The sequence below is a fragment of the Aulonocara stuartgranti genome (assembly GCF_965226115.1).
Source record: "Aulonocara stuartgranti genome assembly, chromosome: 5".
NCBI classification, from domain to species: Eukaryota; Metazoa; Chordata; class Actinopteri; order Cichliformes; family Cichlidae; genus Aulonocara; species Aulonocara stuartgranti.
This window is the reverse complement of record NC_138943.1, coordinates 16248347-16270497: the sequence shown is the minus strand read 5'-3', so window position 1 is coordinate 16270497 and position 22151 is coordinate 16248347. Positions and strand designations below refer to the sequence as shown.

At 40.2% G+C, this 22151-nt stretch overlaps 2 protein-coding genes across 3 annotated transcripts; one reads left to right on the top strand and one right to left on the bottom strand.

Moving 5' to 3' along the window:
• Positions 1-377: 377 nt before the first annotated feature.
• abhd14b (abhydrolase domain containing 14B) lies at positions 378-5456 on the bottom strand. Its single transcript, XM_082534167.1, has 4 exons — positions 5342-5456; positions 4320-4534; positions 3239-3480; positions 378-1538 (listed from the first exon to the last, which is right to left on the bottom strand). Exons 2-4 carry the CDS (start codon positions 4531-4533, stop codon positions 1359-1361), a joined length of 636 nt encoding a protein of 211 aa, XP_082390293.1. The 5' UTR covers position 4534; positions 5342-5456; the 3' UTR covers positions 378-1358.
• Positions 5457-5484: 28 nt separating this feature from the next.
• On the top strand, positions 5485-21660 carry mst1 (macrophage stimulating 1). Of its 2 annotated transcripts, XM_082534151.1 has the most exons (18): positions 5486-5972; positions 6690-6834; positions 9124-9239; positions 9320-9434; positions 10235-10371; positions 10720-10840; positions 10980-11098; positions 12422-12596; positions 13034-13164; positions 16089-16191; positions 16532-16668; positions 16775-16807; positions 16891-17008; positions 17096-17173; positions 18459-18605; positions 18711-18817; positions 19084-19223; positions 19938-21660. In XM_082534151.1, the coding sequence occupies exons 1-18, from the start codon at positions 5924-5926 to the stop codon at positions 20097-20099; spliced, it is 2133 nt and encodes a 710-aa protein (XP_082390277.1). In that variant the 5' UTR covers positions 5486-5923; the 3' UTR covers positions 20100-21660. The 2 variants fall into 2 exon arrangements, with proteins under 2 accessions (XP_082390278.1, XP_082390277.1); XM_082534152.1 differs by lacking the exon at positions 18459-18605 and having other exon boundaries at positions 5485-5972.
• Positions 21661-22151: the final 491 nt, after the last annotated feature.

Below are 22151 nucleotides of genomic sequence, written 5' to 3'. Positions count from 1 at the left end.
CAGTAAAAATTCCAATCTGGCTGGAAAATGTGAACGAGTGCGTAGATTTTTAACTGTTTTTTGTGGGTTTTACAGATTTTCCTATTGATAAAGACAGCACCACATTGCTATTCATACTATTCTAAAGTCATTAAGTAATAGATAAACAATTAAATGACAGAAAAGTTCCCGCTTTTCCACAATCTACCCATCTATCTATAGAAACATCAGCTGGGTAATGAACTAAACTGTAATTTTACATGTTTCTCATGTACTTTCACTGGGCTGACCCACTTGAAGTCGAAGCTGTCTGTGGCCCGTGATGTAAAATCAGTTTGACGTTACCTGCTTTAACTCCTCGGTTAAATAGAAAACACACAGTCTGTTGAGAACCAAGCAAATGTATAATAATTATGATGCTTTATTAAAAATATTCACTTCTAACGCTGGGATGAGACGATTAATACAACCCTGGTGTGTATGAGTGCAATGTGTAGGCAGCTAGCATTTGGCAAACGTAACATGGTGCAGAGACATGAAAGTGACCTGCAGCCTGCTATCTTTGAACTTTATTCTGTTTGTGCCATTTAGACACATCACGAACATTTCCATGTTCATAACATGCTCCCTTCTGATTGCTTCATAATTACAGAGTTTCAGTGTGTGAGGCATAAAGTGTCATTCTTTTATTAAAACTTGGGTTCAGTTATATTGAAAAATGGTCTTTGGCGAATTTAAGGCATCGTTCGTGCTGATTTCAGGCAGTTCTGTAATGATTACTGCAAAGTCAGATAAACTGCATTAGGACAGAAACACTGAGACATAAAAGCGACACATGTTTAACACATTTCTATCTTGCTTCGCAGCCTTGACCAGGTGACCGTTGGAAGACTTGCAGTTTTGTGTGCACTCAAACACTAAAACAACCACGGTCATTTTATATGATGTTAGTGAACTGTAGCTTCAGTCACCTAAATTAAACCAAAATTACTCAAACGAAATATTTTACAACAACGAAACAGGAAACAAAGTTTCCAGAGTGGAAATACTGGACGCTGTTCAGTGATGTGGGTGAACCACGTGTCGTAATCCTACACGCCTGGGTTCAGTAGTCGGCTGCAGACTTGAGCTTTGTGTTTAGTGTACAGATTCAAGACTGACATCAGGTTTTCTCATTTAAGAAACAATATTTCTCAAAAAGCTTCAGGCTTCAACTGCTGTCACCATTAGAAAAGGCCCGATTTGCAGACGTATCAAAACATACAAATCAGGTTAAGCATTGGGAATACGTGAGTTCAATTCTTCCCAAGTGATTAATGTGTTTGCCTATGCGTGACCGCATTCTTGGCGATCGCGCTGCTAATGCACAGCAAAGAGCTTCACAGCGTGTTAAGGAAGTCTGTAAGAGCTTTGTGCCAAGTGTCTGGGTCGTCCAGGTAACAGGGGTGGCCTGCTCCCTTCATCACCACCACTTTGTGATTGGCCAGATTGCTCAGGTTACGGAGCGACACCTCCCCGAGTTGATGGTCCTGGTCACCGTAAACGATCAGCGATGGGACCTGGACACAAAAATCACAACAATAATGAAAGAAAAAAAAAAGAGCCCTTTGCAGAGTGATTTCCACTGTCCTTTTTCTGGCATTTGAAAATCTGTCTCTCTTTTATTTGTTTTTAAATTCAAACCCATAGCTAAAGGGATTTTGCAGATGTCCTAAATTTCACCTCAAGCTGGAAAAAAAAAAAAAAAAAGGAAAGAAGGAAATCAAAACAAATCCTGTGAAAAGCTAAGACTAAAAGATTTTAGGTGTAACAGATTTATGTGTCTAGTAGTCAATAAGAATTATAAAAGTGAGAAAAACTACAGTCTTAGTTTTTCCAGCCTGAGAAGAGACGTTCAGATCTCTCATCTTATAAAAAAAAATACAGCAATATGAACAAACTCTATTACAAGTAAAAGGTTATAAAAAGCATTTATTTTTGTACCAGTTTTTTTTTAACTGGTACAAAACATCGATCAGATTACTTCATCAGAAAACCTGAAGAACTTGTGAATACAACTTAATCGTTTCCCACATATTCACTGCATCATTGCAGAAATACACATGAATGCAGTTACTCCGGCTTAGTTATTTTAGTTGTAACACACTTTGACACTTAATGACAGCATAAATGTTTGTTTTATGCTTTTTTATCATCAGTAAGTTGCATTTATTACTCTATTGTCCATCTTTTGAGTTACTCTGCTGCTCCGATGTCTCTTTGTTTGCTAAGAGATTGCTGAAAGTGGAGATACAAATACAGAGGCCTGTAACAACCTGTCACAAAAGGGACAGAGGAGCAGGTTCTTTGTATCAAGCGCAGAGACCCTTTGGGTTTTTAATGATTTCAGAATCAGAAAGGGTTTTATTGCCAAATGTTGAGCAGGTTTACAACATTAGGAAATTGCTGCGGTACTTAGCGCAAACATACTGTCAGAACCAGATTTGCTCTGCTCCCTGGGTTGACCAGCTTCTTTGCAATTTCTTAAGCAGTTATGATGAGTGTTTTCTAATCTCCATCTTATTTCTAAAATAGCTAAATTTCATTTATCTGATTTTTTTTCTTAAAATCTTTAGGATCTTTCTTGTAAAGTAAAACTTGGTCACTTAACATTCCCCGTTAGCTGTTTAACTGTTATTTATAAAACCAACAGTGTGCCTTTTAAAACACTTAATAAAAGATTAAATATGATATCCAAAAGTATTCTCTGCAAAACATCCTTTAAAACTAAAAACACTCATTATACAGAAAAACTGCTCCTGTTCGTGCCAATCTTCTTGCTGCGTTATAATTGCTGAGACTTTAATGTGTGAGCTGAGTCTTTAGAATATTGTTTGGATTAAAATAAAAAAAGAATGTACAACTTCTGCATTTAAACTGTTTATAAAGGAAAGCAAATTTTGTTAAGGTAAGTGCTTGTTCTAAATAAGTAAATTAGACAAATTGCTTTTCAGGCTAATGTGCCTACAATTGATTTCCCATTAAGACAATTCTGAGCTGGATGAAAGCCAGTGGCATCTGTGCAGGTAAAGTCACTGTCTCTTTTAAAAAGAAGAGTTGGAAAACTGGATGATATTCGCAGCTGCTCAAGTTATCCTTTAAAAAAGGAAATGACAGTGCATATACTATACCAAAAAAGAGAAAAAAAAGAAAACTTTTGCAGGAGAGGAACCTACAAAGGAATATCAAGCAGAGGCATATCCTCACACACAGACTCTACCTTTACGCTCTGGTACTGCTCCGCTGTGAATTTGTCCGTACAGATGGGAGCGACAGGGATGTAGGCTCGCACCAGAGCCTGGTGCTCGAGGAGGAAGGGCAGGGAATACATCCCGCTAAGGGATGGGCTGATCACCACCGCCGGGGTTAGATTCAGCTGCTCACACACCTCTTTGAGGAAACCTGCAGGGGCGGGTGTTCCCACTGCCGCTGGGGCTTTGGCCGATTTAGACTGACCAAGTTCTGTGGAGAGAGGGGAGGCACGAGAAAAGAAGAGGAGGAGAGGAGTAAGGTTTGTTGATGGACACTGACTTATTAACGTAATTACTGTCCCCAAGGCAAACATTTTTCTTTTGGGCCCATGCTGCCTCAGTGATCTATATAAATTGTAGAGTGCGTGCCAGATCATCACTAGAGGCTGTCAAAGCATGAGACAAAAATACCAGATTCTAAAAACAAGCAGAACACGGGCTGTAACAATGACTCATGGAAGCAATTCAGTTCACTTCAAATTTGAGCCCCCATGCACATTTGACTTTCCAAACAAAGCCAAAGTCCTGATGCCAACTGCAAATACATATCCATAAATATAATGCAAAAAGTTAAAGTTTCACCTATGAAAATAGGTAAAACGACAGGACACAGCTAGCTTAAAAAAAGCTCTCATAAAAAGTTTAGAATATAAACAACAATAAGAAAGTTAAGAAACAGAGTTTTTGAGACTTTTTGTTGAAAAACTTACATTTTTAAAATAAAAGTTTTAAGCAATAAATTGCAAACAAAAAATTAAAACAAGTTATAACTCATATATCCCAGCTTATATTTAATTAATATGTTTGTTTTTCATTTTCAGAAGGGTTAGCATAGGGCCACACAATTAGGTATTACTGTCAATAGTCCCAATTTAATATTTGCGAGCATTCAAAACAGCGAAGAGCCAAAAGTTTGACCCTGAGACTTTTAGGAGCTCTTTATGTGCCGGTGGCAGCCTGTTGCCTTGCTGCGTTTCATTGGTCATGCTGACTTTTCAGTTAAAAGCTGAGTGGCGGAAGGAGATGGTGTTTGTTCCCTGACAAACGCACCTGGCAGGTCGATGGCGACCGCGCGGCAACCCGCTTTGGCCAGCGTCTCCAGAGTGCCGATGCTGAGCCAGTTTTCTGAAGAGAAGCGTATGCCGTGAAGAAGCAGAACCGACACTTTTGCTCCTCCTGTCACAGGTTCGCTTTGTCTGTAAAACAGTGGCGCGTTGCAGCTCTCCACCTGCACTGTACCCTCCGTCATTTTAACAGCTGCCATCCTGAACAACAACAGAAGAAAGAGAAAGCAGTTGTTTCACATGGGTTTCCACACTGTTATACCTCCTATTTTTCCTTCTCTTTAACAATATTAGTTCCTTCAGGTGGAAAACCCAATCATCTTCTATGCCGCCAGTTTCTGTGAAGCTCTTCTCTTGTCTCTTGACAGAATTAAAGATCACTCCAAGAGAGGACCATATTTCTTTGCAGAGAGAGAAAGTCTTGTGGAGATGCTAAAAAATAAAATTCCCAACCATAATGGGTGTACGCCATAAAAATGCAATTATGTAACTTCATTTGCTTTGTTTTCCTTACAAAGTGCAAGCACAGAAAGATAAACTTCATGTAACTTTATGTAACATTTTTCAGCACAATAATGATCCCAAACACACTGTCAGTCTGGTAAAAGCATATCTGATAACACTATCAGTCATGAATTGGTCAGACTTCAACATTATCGAAGCAGTGTGAGATCATCACGATCGAGAGAGAACAGAACAAAAGCCGACATCCAAAGAAAAGCTTTGAATGTCATTCAAGAAGCCTGGAGAACTATTAATAGACTATTTAAAGAAGTTTGTCCACGATCCCCGTGCTTTCAAAGATCAGCGTGGACTTAATCGGATGTTCCACGGACGCATAATCAGCAGACAGAAGTGTGTGCGCAGCTGCGGGTTAAACAAGTCGGATCAAAGTCCAGATTAGATCATTTTTATTTTACATCGAACTCGCCTATCTAGGTGCTTTATGCTCATCATTCAAAACACACGTGGCGACAGAATAACAACCCCCTCCTTCCCTTTTCTTACCCGACTGTGAATCCCCGATGATTAAAGGTGCAAAACAGAGAAAGTCAGACAGGTTCTTGAACCAGCTGCAGCTTAGCTTCAGTTTATCTCCCCCGGAAAACAAGAGAAAGAGAAAAACCTTTGGAAATCGTCCTACTGACGTCTAGCGTTTGTGGCGAGAATTGCGTTCATTGTGGCAGAAAAGAAAATCACAAGTTTTCTTTTTTTTTTCAGGATATTGAGCGTAATCCTGATGCAAATATTTATATATCTGAGGGGCATGAAGAAGGTTCATGAACAAGGACCAATGTGCCACTCCTCATTAATGATTAATACATGTATTGATCGGCTGTGTTTTGGGGATTAGGGCCACTGTTTGAGCAAAGGCGCGACGCTGGCGTGTGGGTGGTCGTGATTTAGACTTTTTGTGTGGATGTTTAACATCGTGCTGAGCTTCTGGGGGTATTTTTCTGCCTGTCAGGTCGAGCTGTTCGTTGTTTGAAGTTGACCACGGCATCAAAATACAGGAGATTTTAGAGCAGAGATCTCGTTTTGACCCCCATAACGTGATTATAATAGTTTTATTTTTCACCGATTCAAACAATGAAACCGTTTCTGCAGTGCATTCTCCTGACTGTCGGAGTGGTCACTGGTAAGTTTGATTAATTTCTTAGTTATTCTGTCTACTTTCATTATTTTTGGTTGTTTAAATCTATTTGGTTAAAGATGATGAGGCCTGACTGCCCAGATAGCAAGGAGACATTGAACAGATGTTGATTTTCCATCGGAACCATCAGAATCGTCAGGATTGAAATGTCAACACAAAACCAATGTTGAAACAACATTGAAATACTGATGAAACCTGACACTGACATTGAAATAACATTGATTCACTGTTGTTCTGTCATCGTTGATTGTTGATCTATTTATAGTTGACAAGGTGACAACAATCACGTTGAAAAACCATCGATTTATGGTTGAGGGGGAAATTAAAGCTGCACTGATGAGCACTTTCAAAACAAATAAACTATTTTAAAAGACAGCTATTTTCATTTTGACAGCACCACTATTAGTATGTGATGGATTTTATCATTTCATTAGTGTATACTGGCAGTATCTGTGTTAACGGGGGCCTGTTTGAGTTACCAGTAGTGTAACTGTTGCTGTTCAAACCTTTTCTGGATATCTGCTGTCTCAAACTAGCAGCAGAGCGTTGGTCCAAAGGTTATATGTGTCCAGGCTCCTGCCCAAATATTCCATGTGGTGCCACTGCTCTCCAGTTAAAACTAGGACTAAACAGATGCAGATACTGCATGGTCCCCACATCAGTCTGTAAGCATTATGTTTGTGGTTTGTTATACATGAACAGGGTACCGCAGTCCTCTGAATGACTTCCAGCGCTCGGAGGGCCGAGAGCTCGTTCCTACCTCCTGGAACTCTGCTCGAGTGCAGATTTTACCAGGCCTGAACCTTGAGGACTGTGCCACACGCTGCTCACAGACACTGGACTGCAGGTAAACAACACACTTAAACTACTTAAAGATTACAGTTTGCAAAAGGACTTTGCTTATAAATTGGCCAAGAACTTAAAACATATTCTCATAATAGATATGGATGTCATTGTCACTTTGGGAATTTGGAATTGGGCGAAAAACTTTTTTTGATATATTTTGAATTCTCTCTAATTCACACAGGGTCAAAAGTATACACCCCCATTAATAGTTAGTCAATAGAAGGTGCTTCTGATTGAAGTGCAACTTGGCAAATTGCACTTCAATTAGGGGCTTTTTTTGTTTTTTTGCCATCAACAAGCTTCTGGGTGCTGGTTTAGCTCAGTGGGTTAGCAGGCAACCATTTCCCGTATGACCGCAGAGAAGTACACCGAGGTTCGAGTCCCACAGCCCTCTCCTTGCTTTCCTGCCTCTATCCAATAAAGGCTAAAAGGCCAAAAAAATCATCTGTAAAAGAAACAGGCTTCTGGCATAATTCTGGATCAATATTTGACCACTGTTCTTGGCATAAATGCTGGAGTTCATTTAGCTGACTTCTTGGTACGGCCAAGGCTTTTGATTTCCTTAGGGATTATTCAAGTTTTCTGATTAAGCATAGTGCACAAATTTTCAGTAGGGTTAACATCAAGGCTTTGGAAAGTCCATTCCTGAAGCTTAACGGAGCCATTGCCAAACAACTGCACATTCTAAGATCATCAGTTTAAACAATTGCACATAAGTACAAGCTTTTCTGATGTGTCACAATTTTACTAAGGTCCAGAACAATACCTAAACTCTTATCCTTAGATGAAAGGAAATTAATTAGGATGTTCAGAAGCAACCCAGGAACCGCCAAGAACACCTGACTCACCGTTCACAGTTATATCGCCAAGGACTGAAACAGTGTCAACCAAGAAAGAAGCCCCCGTTTCAAAATTGACGCTTTCATGCTGACTGAGATGTGCAGCTTTCCATACAGACGAGCCAAATGCCTTCTCGATTAAAGTTTTATGGTTACGTGATACAGAAATTTAGCTGTTTGGCTAGTATGACAAAGAGGAGAAGGTGGTGCTAGCATCATCCTCTGGTGCTGTTTTACTGCCAGTACAACTGACACATTGCAAAAAGTGGATGGAATAATGAAAAAGGCAGACTACCACCAAATTCTTCAGCTCAAATTAGCAACTAGATGGTTGAAATTACCAGCAGGACAAATTCACATGAAAAGTTTTGGAAGGATAAAGCAGGCTGACATTAAACTTCTGGAATGTTTTTCCACAACAAAGTCCTGACCTCCTGGACTATAAAAATTTGTGGACTATGCTTAAAAGCCGGATCCATGCCAAGAAACCAACCAACCATTCTGAATGAGCTCTACCAGTTCTACCAAGCAGAGTGGTCAAATATTCAGCCAGAATTGTGCGAGGAACTTGTTGATGGAAACCAAAAGCATCTGGTTGAGGTGCAACTTGCTAAGGGACATTCAACCAAATATTAATGGACTCAGGGCTTTGAGAAAATCTAGAGTCAATTAAAACCTGTGCACCCAATTCTTGTTTTTTAAAGCCATTAAAGATGTATGCTGCACAACCTTTCCACCCTGGAATGAATGTCTAGCCTTGTAGATATTTATTAGTAAAAGGCTAGATGATGTGAGGCTTTCCACCACAGAATGAGTCCTTATTCAGTCTGGACTATCAACATTGTCATTGCAGCTTCTTTCCCCATAGTTTTGCCATCTTAAGACTAGAACAGTAGATAATAATGGCGGGCCATTACTATCTACTGATATTAGGTAATCGCCAGCAGCATCGACATTTATAAATGCCAATAAATTTAAAAGAAAGAAGAAGAAATGGGAGAAACACTCTTCAAACACATCATGTTGCTGTTTCATAGTTTCTAAATATGAACTTAACTGTCTGCAACACATGTTTGGAGCACCAGAAACACAACAAACAGTGAATTGTGTCCCTGAAAGAAAAAGAAATCAACCGATATATCAGAATAGTCTTAAATGATTAAATATTGGTATTGATATCAATATTAAAATCTGTATCTTTACCAATCGGGGTCTAGTTAAGACAGCATTTATTTAATAATGCTGACACAGATATATCGGCAATCAGCTGACATGTCATCCCTGCCAGTATATCAGTCGGGCTTTCATTATACTGTCTGTTAAATGTTAAACGTAATATTCTTAAAAATAACTTTAAAATGTTCACCGATTAATTTAAAAACACTTTGCAGACATCAGGTTTATCCTCTGAAAGTAAAGAGCTTTGACGTGAAAATATTTCTCAACATTAGAGCTTTCAACTATGAGACTCGTCCAGTTGTCACCTGTAAACATCTGCCCTGGGTGGGTGATGGCACCAATGCAGAAGTGAAGAGAAACGTGAACTGTGATCTTTATGAGAAGAAGGGTAAGACTCACATCGGTGATATCACAGAGATCAGTGCTTCCCATCGATACTGTAACCACTGATTGCTTTTTTTTATGCAGTCTATGTAAGGAAGTGCATTGTGGGTAAAGGGGAAGACTATCGAGGCAAAGTGTCCACCACAAGAAGCGGACTCACCTGCCAACAGTGGTGGTCCAAATTTCCTCACGATCACAGGTGAGTTACATCTTCACTGTACTAGAAAAAAAGACATTGTGAAGATAAAGTGCTGCATTTCACTTTCAGTTCAGAGGTGAACAACAGCACAGCTCTATTTATAATTATTTTCCAATTGTGGGAGAGAGATGAAGAGGTGGGAAATTCAAGAAACTTTCCTGAATAACCGTGTCTTTCATTTCCCTTAAAGCCAGACTGAAGGCAGAAAGCCAGAGTGCATTACTGCTCGTACCCCTTTCACTGTTGTGGTATCTCTAAATTTCACTGTTTTTAAGCCTTATTTCCACCAGTGTGGGTGCCTGTTTTCTTCAGAAAAACTGATAAGCAAAATATCATAAGCAGTCTTCAGAGCAAAGTAAGGAGCCAGATCTTTTCTCTGTACCTGACGGCGATTAAATCGTGATGAATATCTGAGTAATAGCCATCAGGTGGCCAGCAGTTCTCTAACTACACCACCGTGAAGGAGGTGTACAGGTGTGCCTGATAAAACTGCAAATGATAGCAGATTTACATGTGATAACCAAAACAAATTTATGTCAGATATGTGTGCTCTTCAGCTTGTAAAAATCCATTAATACATCTGTAAGTGTTTAAGATTGAACCCAGTCACTTTCTGTCATAGTTGTCTGAATCCATCCCTCAGGCTTAAGAACAGCTGCAGCGTCTATATTATTCATCCACACTAGAAGTTGACACTCCCAGATTTCGGAGTTGTCACTTCAACTGCATTGTTTGTTTTATTTTAAACGACCAGTTGTACCAAAGTGTTTGACTAACTGAAAATTATTTTTTTTTCTCAGGTGGACTCCTACAGCTACCAATGGTCTGGAGCTGAACTACTGCAGGAATCCGGATGGGGATCGGATCGGTCCGTGGTGCTACACCACCGACCCGGAGCGACGCTATGAAAGCTGCAACATTCCCCAATGCAAAGATGGTACATCCCATAAATTACCACACATCATCCTGCTTATCTAAACTGCAAATGTGAGATTTGTAAAGCCTTACGTAAGCTTTATTTCCTCCAAATGTCTCGTAATTAGCACTTTAATTTGGTGGAACTGGAAAACTTGTTACTCGTTTTTTGGCTTACCTGCTGATAGCAGTGCACTTACAATAGTTACTGTTTCAAGTTGCCTCATGAATAGCTTCAAGTTTCATTCTTTAAATGTGCTTTAAGAAAATTATTCAGCAATTATAGAAGCTGTTAAAAAGTGCTGTTAAAAAAATGTGTGTTTCTCTTTACTTCAAGCAGCTTTCACTTTGTGAGTCATTCTGCTTGCAGAGGTGTGCATCACATGTAATGGAGAGGACTACAGGGGCCAGGTTGACCACACTGTGAATGGCAGAGAGTGTCAGAGATGGGACCAGCAGTACCCTCACCAACACATCTACCAACCTGAAAAGTATGCAATCATTACTACTGTTTTGTTTGCACCTGAGTTAGCATTGTACAACATATTTTGCTGTTGCACCTGAACTATTTAAGTCATTTCTTTTTTCCATTTCCAGGTGATTAAAAACCTGCCTATGTGTATTTTTCAGGTACCCTGATAAGAGTTTAGATGACAACTACTGCCGTAACCCTGATGCCTCTCCGGTGCCTTGGTGTTACACCACTGACCCTGAGGTGGAAAGGGAAAACTGTGACATCAGCCGATGTAGTAAGAGCTTGCATTTATTGGACCTTTACTGGACCAACTCCTATAGTAGAGTCTTTACTTTTACTTTTTCAGAGAGAGGAAAAAGGAAAGGCAAAAAATCTCCATCCTTTCTTTCTTCTCCAAAATTCAGTATCTTTTGGAAATGTTTATAGGCAAAATTGCTGGCTTATATAGCGAATTACTAGATGTTACTGTAATGTTTTCTCTCACTGTATAAATTTACTGGATTAAACTTGTGGCTTATTTGTTTGTTCTGTTCTTGTCAGTGGGTCCCTCAGGCAAGAAAGAGGAAGCCAAATTGATTCCTGTAGTACTCTGAGACGGTGGGATTAGAGAGTCTCATTAAGTTGCTGTAATTAAATCTAGAAAAATCACCTTTTCTGTGTTTGTACAAATTGCGTTCAGAAATGTGAGACATTTCAGGGCAGACGATGATTCTCTTTAAACGAATCAATTTTAAAAAGTGTTTTTTCATTGATTTAAGGCTGTATAACAGGCTGTGTTTGCCAGATATAGTGGCTTCAGTTGTAGTAGTAATAGTAGTTTTATTACACCCCCCCCCCCCCCCCCCCAGCCTTTTTTTTCTATGCCTTTTTGTACTGCTTTTAATTCCAGTGTATTTTTGTAGGTCTTTGTAACTCTTGCCTATGAAAGGCACTTTAAAATGTTGCTTACTTTTAACAATAGCTAAGAGTTTTATTGGGTTTTTTTGTTTGTTTGTTTTTTAAATTACATTCATGACATACAGGCCCATACTTTAAAAAATAATTGTAATTCTAAAGCAGGTAGATGATGGCCACGTGTGTTTTTTTTTATACACTCAAGGACTAAGAGAGAACGTGAACAACCAGCAAAACAAATCAAATAAACAGGGCATTAGTGTTCTCCCAAAAATTTCAACAGAAGTTGTGTAACCTGGGGATTTCCAATGAGAATCATTGACACAAGAGAAGATCACGATAAAACAGTGCCATCCTGTGGTGTGATTAGTATTATGTAACATATTATCCTTCACACGTGGAAACCACGGCTTTTTCCTGAGCTTCTTGTGTTTTCACCGTCACTTTCACATCTTAATTTTCTCATGATTTTTATCCTGTTTCGTTAGGTAATTATTCTCCTCTTTTATATCTGTGTTTATTTGATCCTCCGCGTAGTTTCTCTCTGCCGCTGTAAATCAGCATCATTTGGTCCTTAAAGGTGATTCATTAAAAAATGAGGTCACGTTGTTCTTTTATCTCATGAGACTATTCCAACAAACTTTCGTTTTCTCCTGCATTTTGTTGATGTTTATGTCATCTTTAACCTGTTCCTTCTCTCCAGCTGAAGTTCACGTAGAGAAGCGCCAGCGCTCCAGCTTCACCACCAAGTGTTTCCGTGGGCGCGGGGAGGATTACCGCGGGAGAGTCAACGAGACCACGTCAGGCATCCCCTGCCAGCGGTGGGATGCCCAGCAACCCCATGAGCACCCCTTCTACCCAAACATATATGAGTGCAAGTAAGCGTTGATCGCTGTTAAGGTTAACCTTTTCATTTAGTCTTTTTTTCTTTTTGTCACAACTTGTTAGTTTGATAGTGCTCTCGCTGCATTGCACATGAATATTAATGTCAAAACGTCATTGCAGTGAGATTTCTTGCATCTTATTTCTCTGCTGACAGTTGGCAGTAGATGATGGATAGTCAGTAATTCTCCATTAAAAGCAGATCGCTCTCAGAGTGGCAGCATGCATGTGAAATGAATATTAAACTTCTTTGTGATGCTGTGATCGCTCATCATGCCAGAAGTGATTAGCAGCATTTCATTCACTCAAGGGTGGGGGGACAAGAACTTAGTTATTTCAGCGTGATCTCTGTGTCTCTACACTAACCCGGCACAGTGTCAGTGACCAATAATTTAATGCATCAATGATGAGCTGAATCTTACATTTCATCCAGGGGTTTGGAGGAGAACTACTGTCGTAACCCAGATGGGTCGGAGGCTCCCTGGTGCTTCACATCTGTCCCAGCGATGAGGACTGCTCTCTGCTTGCAAATTAAACGCTGTGCAGACGACATAGAAGCTGAGGGTATTAGCCTTCTTCTCCATTTTAATATGAATCCAGCGAACAGGCTCCTGTTGGCATTAATGAATAAAGATGACCTTACGATGCATCGACTGTATGAATATTCATATGAGGACGTGCAGGGCTGTAATATCAATGTGATGAAGACCCCTCCAGCGAGAGCCCCAAATCCCTGGAATATCTGACGAGTCGCCAGAAATTGTTTCTTTTTTTCTTTTTCTCTGTTTGAACATTTAACTATAGATGAGGACAGAATTATTAGCCCTCCTATGCAAATATACTTAAAAAAAAAAAAAACAGCAAAGAGACAATTTTGGATGCTTACATTATTTTACTCTGAAACAAAACAACGAAATTATTTCTCAAAAAGCCAAAACTACTAGGGGCAGGATTATTATTCACTTTGGTCTTCAGTTCTCTCTCCACAGACCTTCAGTGGGATTAAAGTCAGGACTTTGTGCAGGCCACTCAGTGAAGTTCACTTTGGTCTTCTCGAAAAACGACGTTTGTTTTAAGTTGTTGTCATCTTGGAAGACAAAGCGAAGTCTTCACCAGAAGTGACATTATTACTTGATCTGCCACACGGGGTCCATTCCTGTGCAGGCTTCTAGTAATTGTCTTCTTTTAAACAACAATTCCTAACTTGGTTAAGTCATTTACTAGTGTCTTGGTAGTTGTTCTTACAGTGGGGCAGAAAAGTATTTAGTCAGCCACCGATTGTGCAAGTTCCCCCACTTAAAATGATGACAGAGGTCAGTAATTTGCACCAGAGGTACACTTCAACTGTGAGAGACAGAATGTGAAAAATAAATCCATGAATCCACATGGTAGGATTTGTAAAGAATTTATTCGTAAATCAGGGTGGAAAATAAGTATTTGGTCACCTCAAACAAGGAAAATCTCTGGCTCTCACAGACCTGTAACGTCTTCTGTAAGAAGCTTTTCTGTCCCCCACTCATTACCTGTATGAATGGCACCTGTTTGAACCCATCATCTGTATAAAAGACACCTGTCCACAGCCTCAAACAGTCAGACTCCAAACGCCGCCATGGCCAAGACCAAAGAGCTTTCAAAGGACACCAGGAAAAGTATTGTAGACCTGCACCAGACTGGGAAGAGTGAATCTACAATAGGCAAGCAGCTTGGTGTGAAAAAATCAACTGTGGGAGCAATCATCAGAAAATGGAAGACATACAAGACCACTGATAATCTCCCACGATCTGGGGCTCCACGCAAGATCTCATCCCGTGGGGTCAAAATGATCATGAGAACGGTGAGCAAAGATCCCAGAACCACACGGGGGGACCTGGTGAATGACCTGCAGAGAGCTGGGACCAAAGTAACAAAGGTCACCATCAGTAACACACTACAACGGCAGGGAATCAAATCCCGCAGTGCCAGACGTGTTCCGCTGCTGAAGCCAGTGCATGTCCAGGCCCGTCTGAAGTTTGCCAGAGAGCACATGGATGATACAGCAGAGGATTGGGAGAATGTCATGTGGTCAGATGAAACCAAAGTAGAACTTTTTGGTATAAACTCAACTCGTCGTGTTTGGAGGAAGAAGAATACTGAGTTGCATCCCAAGAACACCATACCTACTGTGAAGCATGGGGGTGGAAACATCATGCTATGGGGCTGTTTTTCTGCCAAGGGGACAGGACGACTGATCCGTGTTAAGGACAGAATGAATGGGGCCACGTATCGTGAGATTTTGAGCCAAAACCTCCTTCCATCAGTGAGAACTTTGAAGATGAAATGAGGCTGGGTCTTCCAACATGACAATGATCCAAAACACACCGCCCGGGCAACAAAGGAGTGGCTCCGTAAGAAGCATTTGAAAGTCCTGGAGTGGCCTAGCCAGTCTCCAGACCTCAACCCCATAGAAAATCTGTGGCGGGAGTTGAAAGTCCGTGTTGCTCGGCGACAGCCCCAAAACATCACTGCTCTCGAGAAGATCTGCATGGAGGAATGGGCCAAAATACCAGCTACTGTGTGTGCAAACCTGGTAAAGACCTATAGTAAACGTTTGACCTCTGTTATTGCCAACAAAGGTTATGTTACAAAGTATTGAGTTGTATTTTTGTTATTGACCAAATACTTATTTTCCACCCTGATTTACGAATAAATTCTTTACAAATCCTACCATGTGGATTCATGGATTTTTTTTTCACATTCTGTCTCTCACAGTTGAAGTGTACCTCTGGTGCAAATTACTGACCTCTGTCATCATTTTAGGTGGGGGAACTTGCACAATCGGTGGCTGACTAAATACTTTTTTGCCCCACTGTAAATCTTTAGAGACATCTCTCACGAGTCTTTAAAATCTTTTCTCCCTCTGCCAGGCTTGTTCTGTGCGGCTCTTTGAATTTCCTGATAATACTTCTCACTCTAATTCTCGACACTTAGAAAGATTGTGAATCCATTTTGTTTTAACTTTGATTTTGGCACAATGCTTTCTCAAGTGGCAGCTCACTTATGGGTAAATTGGAAGAGGTTTACCTCAGGTTTAACTTTATAAAGCTCAAAGCTTGTAATATAAAAGTTAAATCACACCATTGCACAGCAGCGGTTTGTGCTATGGCTCAACAAAAAGGTCCGTTTTCAGGGGCTCATAATATGTCATTCATTTTTTTCCCTTTAATAATTTAATTACCGTGTGCTAAAAGAAATGATTTATGCATTGTAAATAAAACTACCATGTTGAAAAATTCTTTCTCTGTTAAACAATTAAATAATTTCTCTGCATACCATTATTATAAGGCAGAAATAAGAAACTTTGTAATGCCCAGACTTCACCTCAAATGTAGCTTTGATTCTAAATGAAGACAAAGTGCAGTGTTGTTCTGTCCCATTATGCTCATTTGACAGTCTGCCATACTTAGTAATGGCCGTTGCAATGATGATGAAGTCTTTCGTCTTCTTTCCAGACTGTTACCATGAAAACGGAAGAAACTACAGAGGCACTGTGCGTAAAACTCGTAAGGGCATAACCTGCCAGAAATGGAACGTTAACACGCCTCACAGGACAAAGTAAGATAAACATTTAAGCTATTAAACAGCAGAGGATTTATTTTATGCACATGTATGACTATGACCACTAATTGGCTTTATATTGAAAGTGTATCTGCACTTCATACTAACATCGAGTGGATTTTGTTTTCTGTTCGAACCGATGAATACATTAGAAAATGTACTATTAAAAAATAGGCTCTATACTTTATATTTTATTAAGGTGGTCTGTAACATAATAGCTGGTAAAAGTGTCTTGAGCAAGAAAAAAAGAATAATATTGTTACAAACAGAAGGACTGTCGTGTTTTCAGCATTTTTAGCATGCCTATATATTTTAAGAGATCTGTGTGATCTTCCAGGATAAACCCAAGAACGCATCCAGATGCCAATCTGACAGAAAACTATTGTCGCAACCCAGATGGTGACCATCACGGACCCTGGTGCTACACCACAGACCACAAAACAGAGTTTGACTACTGTGCCATCAAACAGTGCGGTACAGATCTTTTCTACCTGTCTCTTGTAGCACTTTATTGGGCTGTGTGGTGATGGTTCATCCAGAGTTTGAGTTTAACATTCAGTCTGTTGGTGTTTTTACACAGCTGGGGAGAAAGTGTCTATCACTGAACCAGTAGGTTAGTTGAGCAGGCTTTCTAATATATTTCAAACATCTGCAAAATATGTTTTACAGTATTGAGTCGCCTTTTTGTGATCACAGAAAACGTGGAGTTTAGTGAGTGTGGAAAGAGAGAAGACCGGGCCCATTCGAGTCCCATAATGCGTATAGTGAATGGGATTCCTGGGAACTCACCTTGGACGGTGAGCCTGAGAGACAGGTGAGTCTGACAGCTGATGGTGTTTAACAGTTATAGTAAAAGGCTTTCTGCTATGTTGGATGTAACCTCTGACCTGTGTGTGTGCAGAAAAGGAAACCACTTCTGTGGAGGATCCCTGGTTAATGCTAGATGGGTGATCAGCACCAAACAGTGTTTCTCCTCCTGGTAAGTCTGGTTCTTTTAAAAGTGCTCTCTGATTTCACACATCTAAAGTTTTTGGCATTTTTGCAAATGTTTATTCTTAATAAGCGTTAGATGAGAAAACTGATTCCAGTTGTATGTCCAGTCACAAATAAAAACAACTCCACGTTAGCATTTCAGCGTGCAGCTTGTCTGTACTGGTTTAAACCAGATGCAGAGGTTTTCTTACTTGTGTAAAATACCACAGAGAGAACAACAATGGCAAAAGACCAGAGATTATTTTGGTGTTTGTGTGTTTAAAGTAGCACGAGAGCATGAAGAAGACTGGGATCATTGCAAAACATTCATGCAAAGATATTAGAGCAGTAAAGAGAGGCAGCGTTCACCTGTTCAACTGCTCTTGACACAAATATTCAATCAGCCAATTGCATGGCAGTAATTTAATACATTTACACATGGACAAGGTCCAGATGACGTCGTTGATAGAAAGACAACGGTAACTCAAATAATCACTTGTTACAACAACCAAGGTATGCAGCAGACACACAGCAGCCTGTCGACAGCAGACCACACCGGGTGCCACTCCTGTGAGCTAAGAACAGGAAACTGAGGCTACAATTGATACGGGCTCCCCCTAACCGGACAACAGAAGATTGGAAAAATGTTGCCTGGTCTGCTGAGTCTCAATTTCTGCAGTGACACTCAGATAGTAGGGTCAGAATTTGGAGTAAACAACATGAAAGCTTGAATCCATCCTGCTTTGTATCAACGGTTCAGGCTGGTAGTGGTATGTAATGGCACACTCTGGGCCTCTTAATACCAACTGAACATTATTTACGCACCACAGCTTACCCGAATGTTGTTGCTGACGATGTCCATCTTCTGATCAAACTGGTTTCTTGAACATGACTGTGAGTTCAGACTACTCGAATGCCCTCCACAGTCGCCAGAACTTAATCCAATAGAATCTGAATGTGGTGAAGGCAGAACGGGTCCTAACACAGTTTTAGGAACCTAATTACTACCTAATAAAGTGGTTGGTGAGTGCATGTAAAAGTGTGAAATTTAAATTAAATCTCTAATAGGTCTGACTTACTGTTAGACTTTGGATATTTCTAAGACATGTCTAAATTTCTCAGTTTCTCAGTTTACAAAGCTTCAGATTTACCATCCAGATATGATAGAGAGAAAAAGCCGTTCATTTAAATCTCATCAGGAAAGTAAATAAGTAAATAATTTCCAAACTTTCAAAACTCAAAAATGCTTTAATATATATTGATAGTGCTTAATCATCTGAATGTGTGCATAGCTACGTTGACCTGCCTGGATATTCAGCCAAGATGGGAACTCTGTTTCGTGATCCTCAAGAAGGAGAACCCGGTGTGCAAACCATCCCTCTCACTAAGATTGTTTGCGGACCTTCTGAGTCTCAACTGGTCATGCTACAACTGGAATAGTGTGTACTGTCAAGTCCCACCAGCACACACACACATGCACGCATATATACACAGACATATACCTAAAAGTCCTCCTGACTCTTTTTCCTCCTCCCTTTCTGTAGCCCGGCCGAGTTTAATGCGCGTGTCTCTCAGATTTGCCTCCCTCCTGAGCGCTACATTGTAAGCGAGGGGACGAGGTGTGAAATTGCAGGATGGGGCGAGACAAGAGGCAAGTATAATCCTTCGGAAGTGCCGACTTCATGCAGTACCCTTCTACTTCGAATAATTAATAAAAGGTGTCTTCCTTAGAACGAGCATCTTGTTTCTGCCCTTGAAGTAATGTTTCTTCTAAATGAGGGCTATCCAGGCTACTGAGCAACAGATGGCACTGCTATTTTCAAAATCTTTCAACAGCTGTCCAACTTCCTTTTCGTTTCACTGTGCCTCTAAATACATTAGCTGCTAACTAATTCCTTCTTCTTAATCTTTTTCAAGGGACTGGTAATGAGGCTGTCCTCAATGTGGCCCACATGTCTGTTATTAGTAACAAGGAGTGCAACAAATACTTCAGAGGTCGTGTTCGTGAAAATGAGATGTGCACAAACGCCTTCCAAGCTGGAGTAGGCGCGTGCGAGGTACGTATCTGCGTAAAAGTGGTGGACCATTTCAAAACTTTGCCGCTGTGATGTTACAGGAGAAATGCAAGGTCCCCTGCTTGAAGTGGTTTCTTAACCAAGTCATAACAGAAACACAGCACTGACCATCTTTGGTATTAATAGCTGTAAAAATTAATAGAATAGTTTGATGTTTAAAAATGGGAAAGTACGTGCTTAAACTGTGAGTTTAAGAGACACTGTTTAAATGTTCTCTTAAGCTGTGAGTTTATAAGGTCCTGGTAGGTGGATTTCATTACGTTTGGGCAGAGCCGATCCAGCTGGTTCCACCAGCTGTTTCCGCCGCTGTTTGTGTTAAGCTAAACTAACCAACTGCTTGTCTAGCTTTGTGTTAAAAGTGCAGATACTTGAAACCCCCTGCAAGAAAGTGAACACAAGTATCTTCCCAAAGTGTCAAACTATGTTCCTTAAGTGCCACAAAATAACGGCGTAACGTGTTAGGACTTAACGCTTCAAATACTGATGGTTGGGAAAACTGTTTGATAATGAAAGTTACTTTAAGCAAAGCGCATACAGTTATTTATATGTTCCTATAAATCAAACACAGTCACCAGTTGGATAATGGAAGTGAACTGGACAAGATGTGACTGCAAGATGTTTCTAACTTCAGCAGTGACAGTCAGTCATAACAGAGACAAATAATGACCCCGGAGTGTTGTTCCTGTGTGTCTGCAGCGAGACTATGGCGGACCTCTGGCGTGTCAGAACACGGACTGTTGGGTACTCGAGGGGGTGATCATCCCCATGAGGCGCTGTGGACACCCGGGGCAGCCCAACATCTTTATCCGCGTGTCTATGTACGTGGACTGGATAAAGAAAGTCATGGAGATGGCTTAGAAAGAGAGAGCGCCGTTAAACACAGAACTGATTATTCTGAGTGTTATCAAAACTTGCGAGACCTTTTCATGCGCTGAACATGTACACGTTTCCTCTTCTCAGATGCCTCTTTGTCTATAAAATCTATCCCTAACACAAATCCAGATTTATAATTAGAATGTGTTATATGACTTGTATTACTATTACATTACTATATTATGAAAAAAATGTTTTGTAGTAATGCATCTTTCGGGATTTCTTCTGTTATGTCTGCATTACATCTGCATGATTTAATGAATCCTTTCAGTCGCAATAACTAACATTAGGTGGATCAGAATCCATTTTTTTTCGTTTTTTTTTTTTTTTGTTGCTGCTGGCAGCCAGAAACCAACAGATATGCCAAAATGATAAGAACTCAATAATCACGCACGCTGACATGCAAAATAAAAAGCCATGCGGAAAAGGTTCATCATAAAAATGTGAGCTGCTTTTCAGTTTTACTTCGATGAGATTTTTCATTTTTATTACCACTACTTTTCCAGTCTTTATTCGCCTTTACCCTGATAAATGTTTATCTGCTCACAACTACTTTTTCTTTCTTTTTTTTTAAAACCTTTTTTTGTAATGTTTATGCATCGCAAACAGGCATTAAAGGGCTTCTAATTTTGCCCGTTTTTGCACCAACTTCTAAAAAGATTTAAAAGCTTTCAAATGAATCAAATCAAATATAGCCCCCGAAGAGTCAGAGGAAAATATCGTCCCTAATTAACTTCCAGTTAGAGCAGGGGTGCAGAGGTTTACGGCACAGTTTCGGAGTTCCTAACATCCCCTGGAAATGCACCCTTTATTGCAAAACTGTACGCCTCCCCTGCTCTCCCTGGCAATGAATGGAACTCCGAAATACCTTCTTTGCCCCCAGCCTCTAAAGAAATCCCTCCTCTGCCTGTCTTTTGATGCCTGCCCCCACCTCTAAAGACATGCCTTTGTGCCTTATGCAGAACTGTATGCGCTGCACATTCTTTCTAGTTCTATAGGAGGATTTTTGTAACGCGGTCCTGATGAGCCCACGGAATTCAGCTTAAATAAACCTCAAGATCAGAGTCCAACCGAATCTCAGACACACCACACGCCGCGGAAGGCCAGTGAACTCTCTCATACATTGACACACACACACGCATAAGTTCTCTCTCGCGACCCCCCCCCACTCCTCCCCACCACCACCACTACCACCTCCTCCCCCTACCTCTACCTTCTCCCCCATTCTATCTTTCTGTGTCTTTCTCAGTAAAACGTAAACTTTTTTTTTTAATCTCAGATAATCCCAAGATTTATGTTTATATTTGTTTGCAGAAATAGAACCCGATGAGAGAAAAGCTTAGACCGCGTTCCTGTCTAACTGATGATGGCCAGTTATGCTCCTGTTCTATAGAGTGTTTGGAAACAGCAGACTGGCGGTTGTGATTTCAGAGTCATCCTGTTCACTTTCATTTAGTAATATTTATAGTAGATGACTAATGAAAATTTGTATATGACTACCAGTTCTAAGTAACTGTTGACAAAAGCTGCTGGGAAACCCGACTGAAATCTGTAATAAATGCTGCCATAAAAAAACATGCAGATGTTTTCTTCTTTATTTTGCTTTTGTGCATTTTATGGTAATAACCTGAGACATATAGGCTACGTTTGGTTGAATTATTATTATTTATTTTTATCTGGTTTTGCAAGATGTTCAGTTTAAGAATGTATTAATTACATGATGAAAGTGACACTGCAAATCACCCAAACTAATCTCCGTGCTTCATCTTTTTTAACTTAAAGCTTTATATTTTGGTCGTACGCCAACGTGTTCACCTGACATGACTCCGTGAGCGGTCCAGTGGCAGCAGCAGCTGCCCCTGGAATGTGTATTCTCTGCGGTGGTTCAAACATTTCCATCCAATTTTTATCAGTTTGTGTAAATGCAAAAAGTTACATCTTGAAAATATATTATTTTTAGGGTTTTTTTTCCAGCTGCACACAGGCAGCATGTAAAGCAGAAATCCACACAGAAAGGGACCTTTTAATCTAAAAATG

What these genes read in the sequence shown, in the direction of transcription:
- abhd14b (XM_082534167.1), bottom strand. Translation starts at nt 4,533, where the DNA reads ATGGCAGCTGTTAAAATGACGGAGGGTACAGTGCAGGTGGAGAGCTGC. An exon ending in GGTCGCCATCGACCTGCCAG is followed by an intron (nt 3,481 to 4,319) that starts GTGCGTTTGTCA and finishes CTCTCTCCACAG; the next exon opens with AACTTGGTCAGTCTAAATCG. An exon ending in AGCAGTACCAGAGCGTAAAG is followed by an intron (nt 1,539 to 3,238) that starts GTAGAGTCTGTG and finishes TTTTGTGTCCAG; the next exon opens with GTCCCATCGCTGATCGTTTA.
- mst1 (XM_082534151.1), top strand. Translation starts at nt 5,924, where the DNA reads ATGAAACCGTTTCTGCAGTGCATTCTCCTGACTGTCGGAGTGGTCACT. An exon ending in CATTCCCCAATGCAAAGATG is followed by an intron (nt 10,372 to 10,719) that starts GTACATCCCATA and finishes TTCTGCTTGCAG; the next exon opens with AGGTGTGCATCACATGTAAT. An exon ending in GTCTATCACTGAACCAGTAG is followed by an intron (nt 16,808 to 16,890) that starts GTTAGTTGAGCA and finishes TTGTGATCACAG; the next exon opens with AAAACGTGGAGTTTAGTGAG.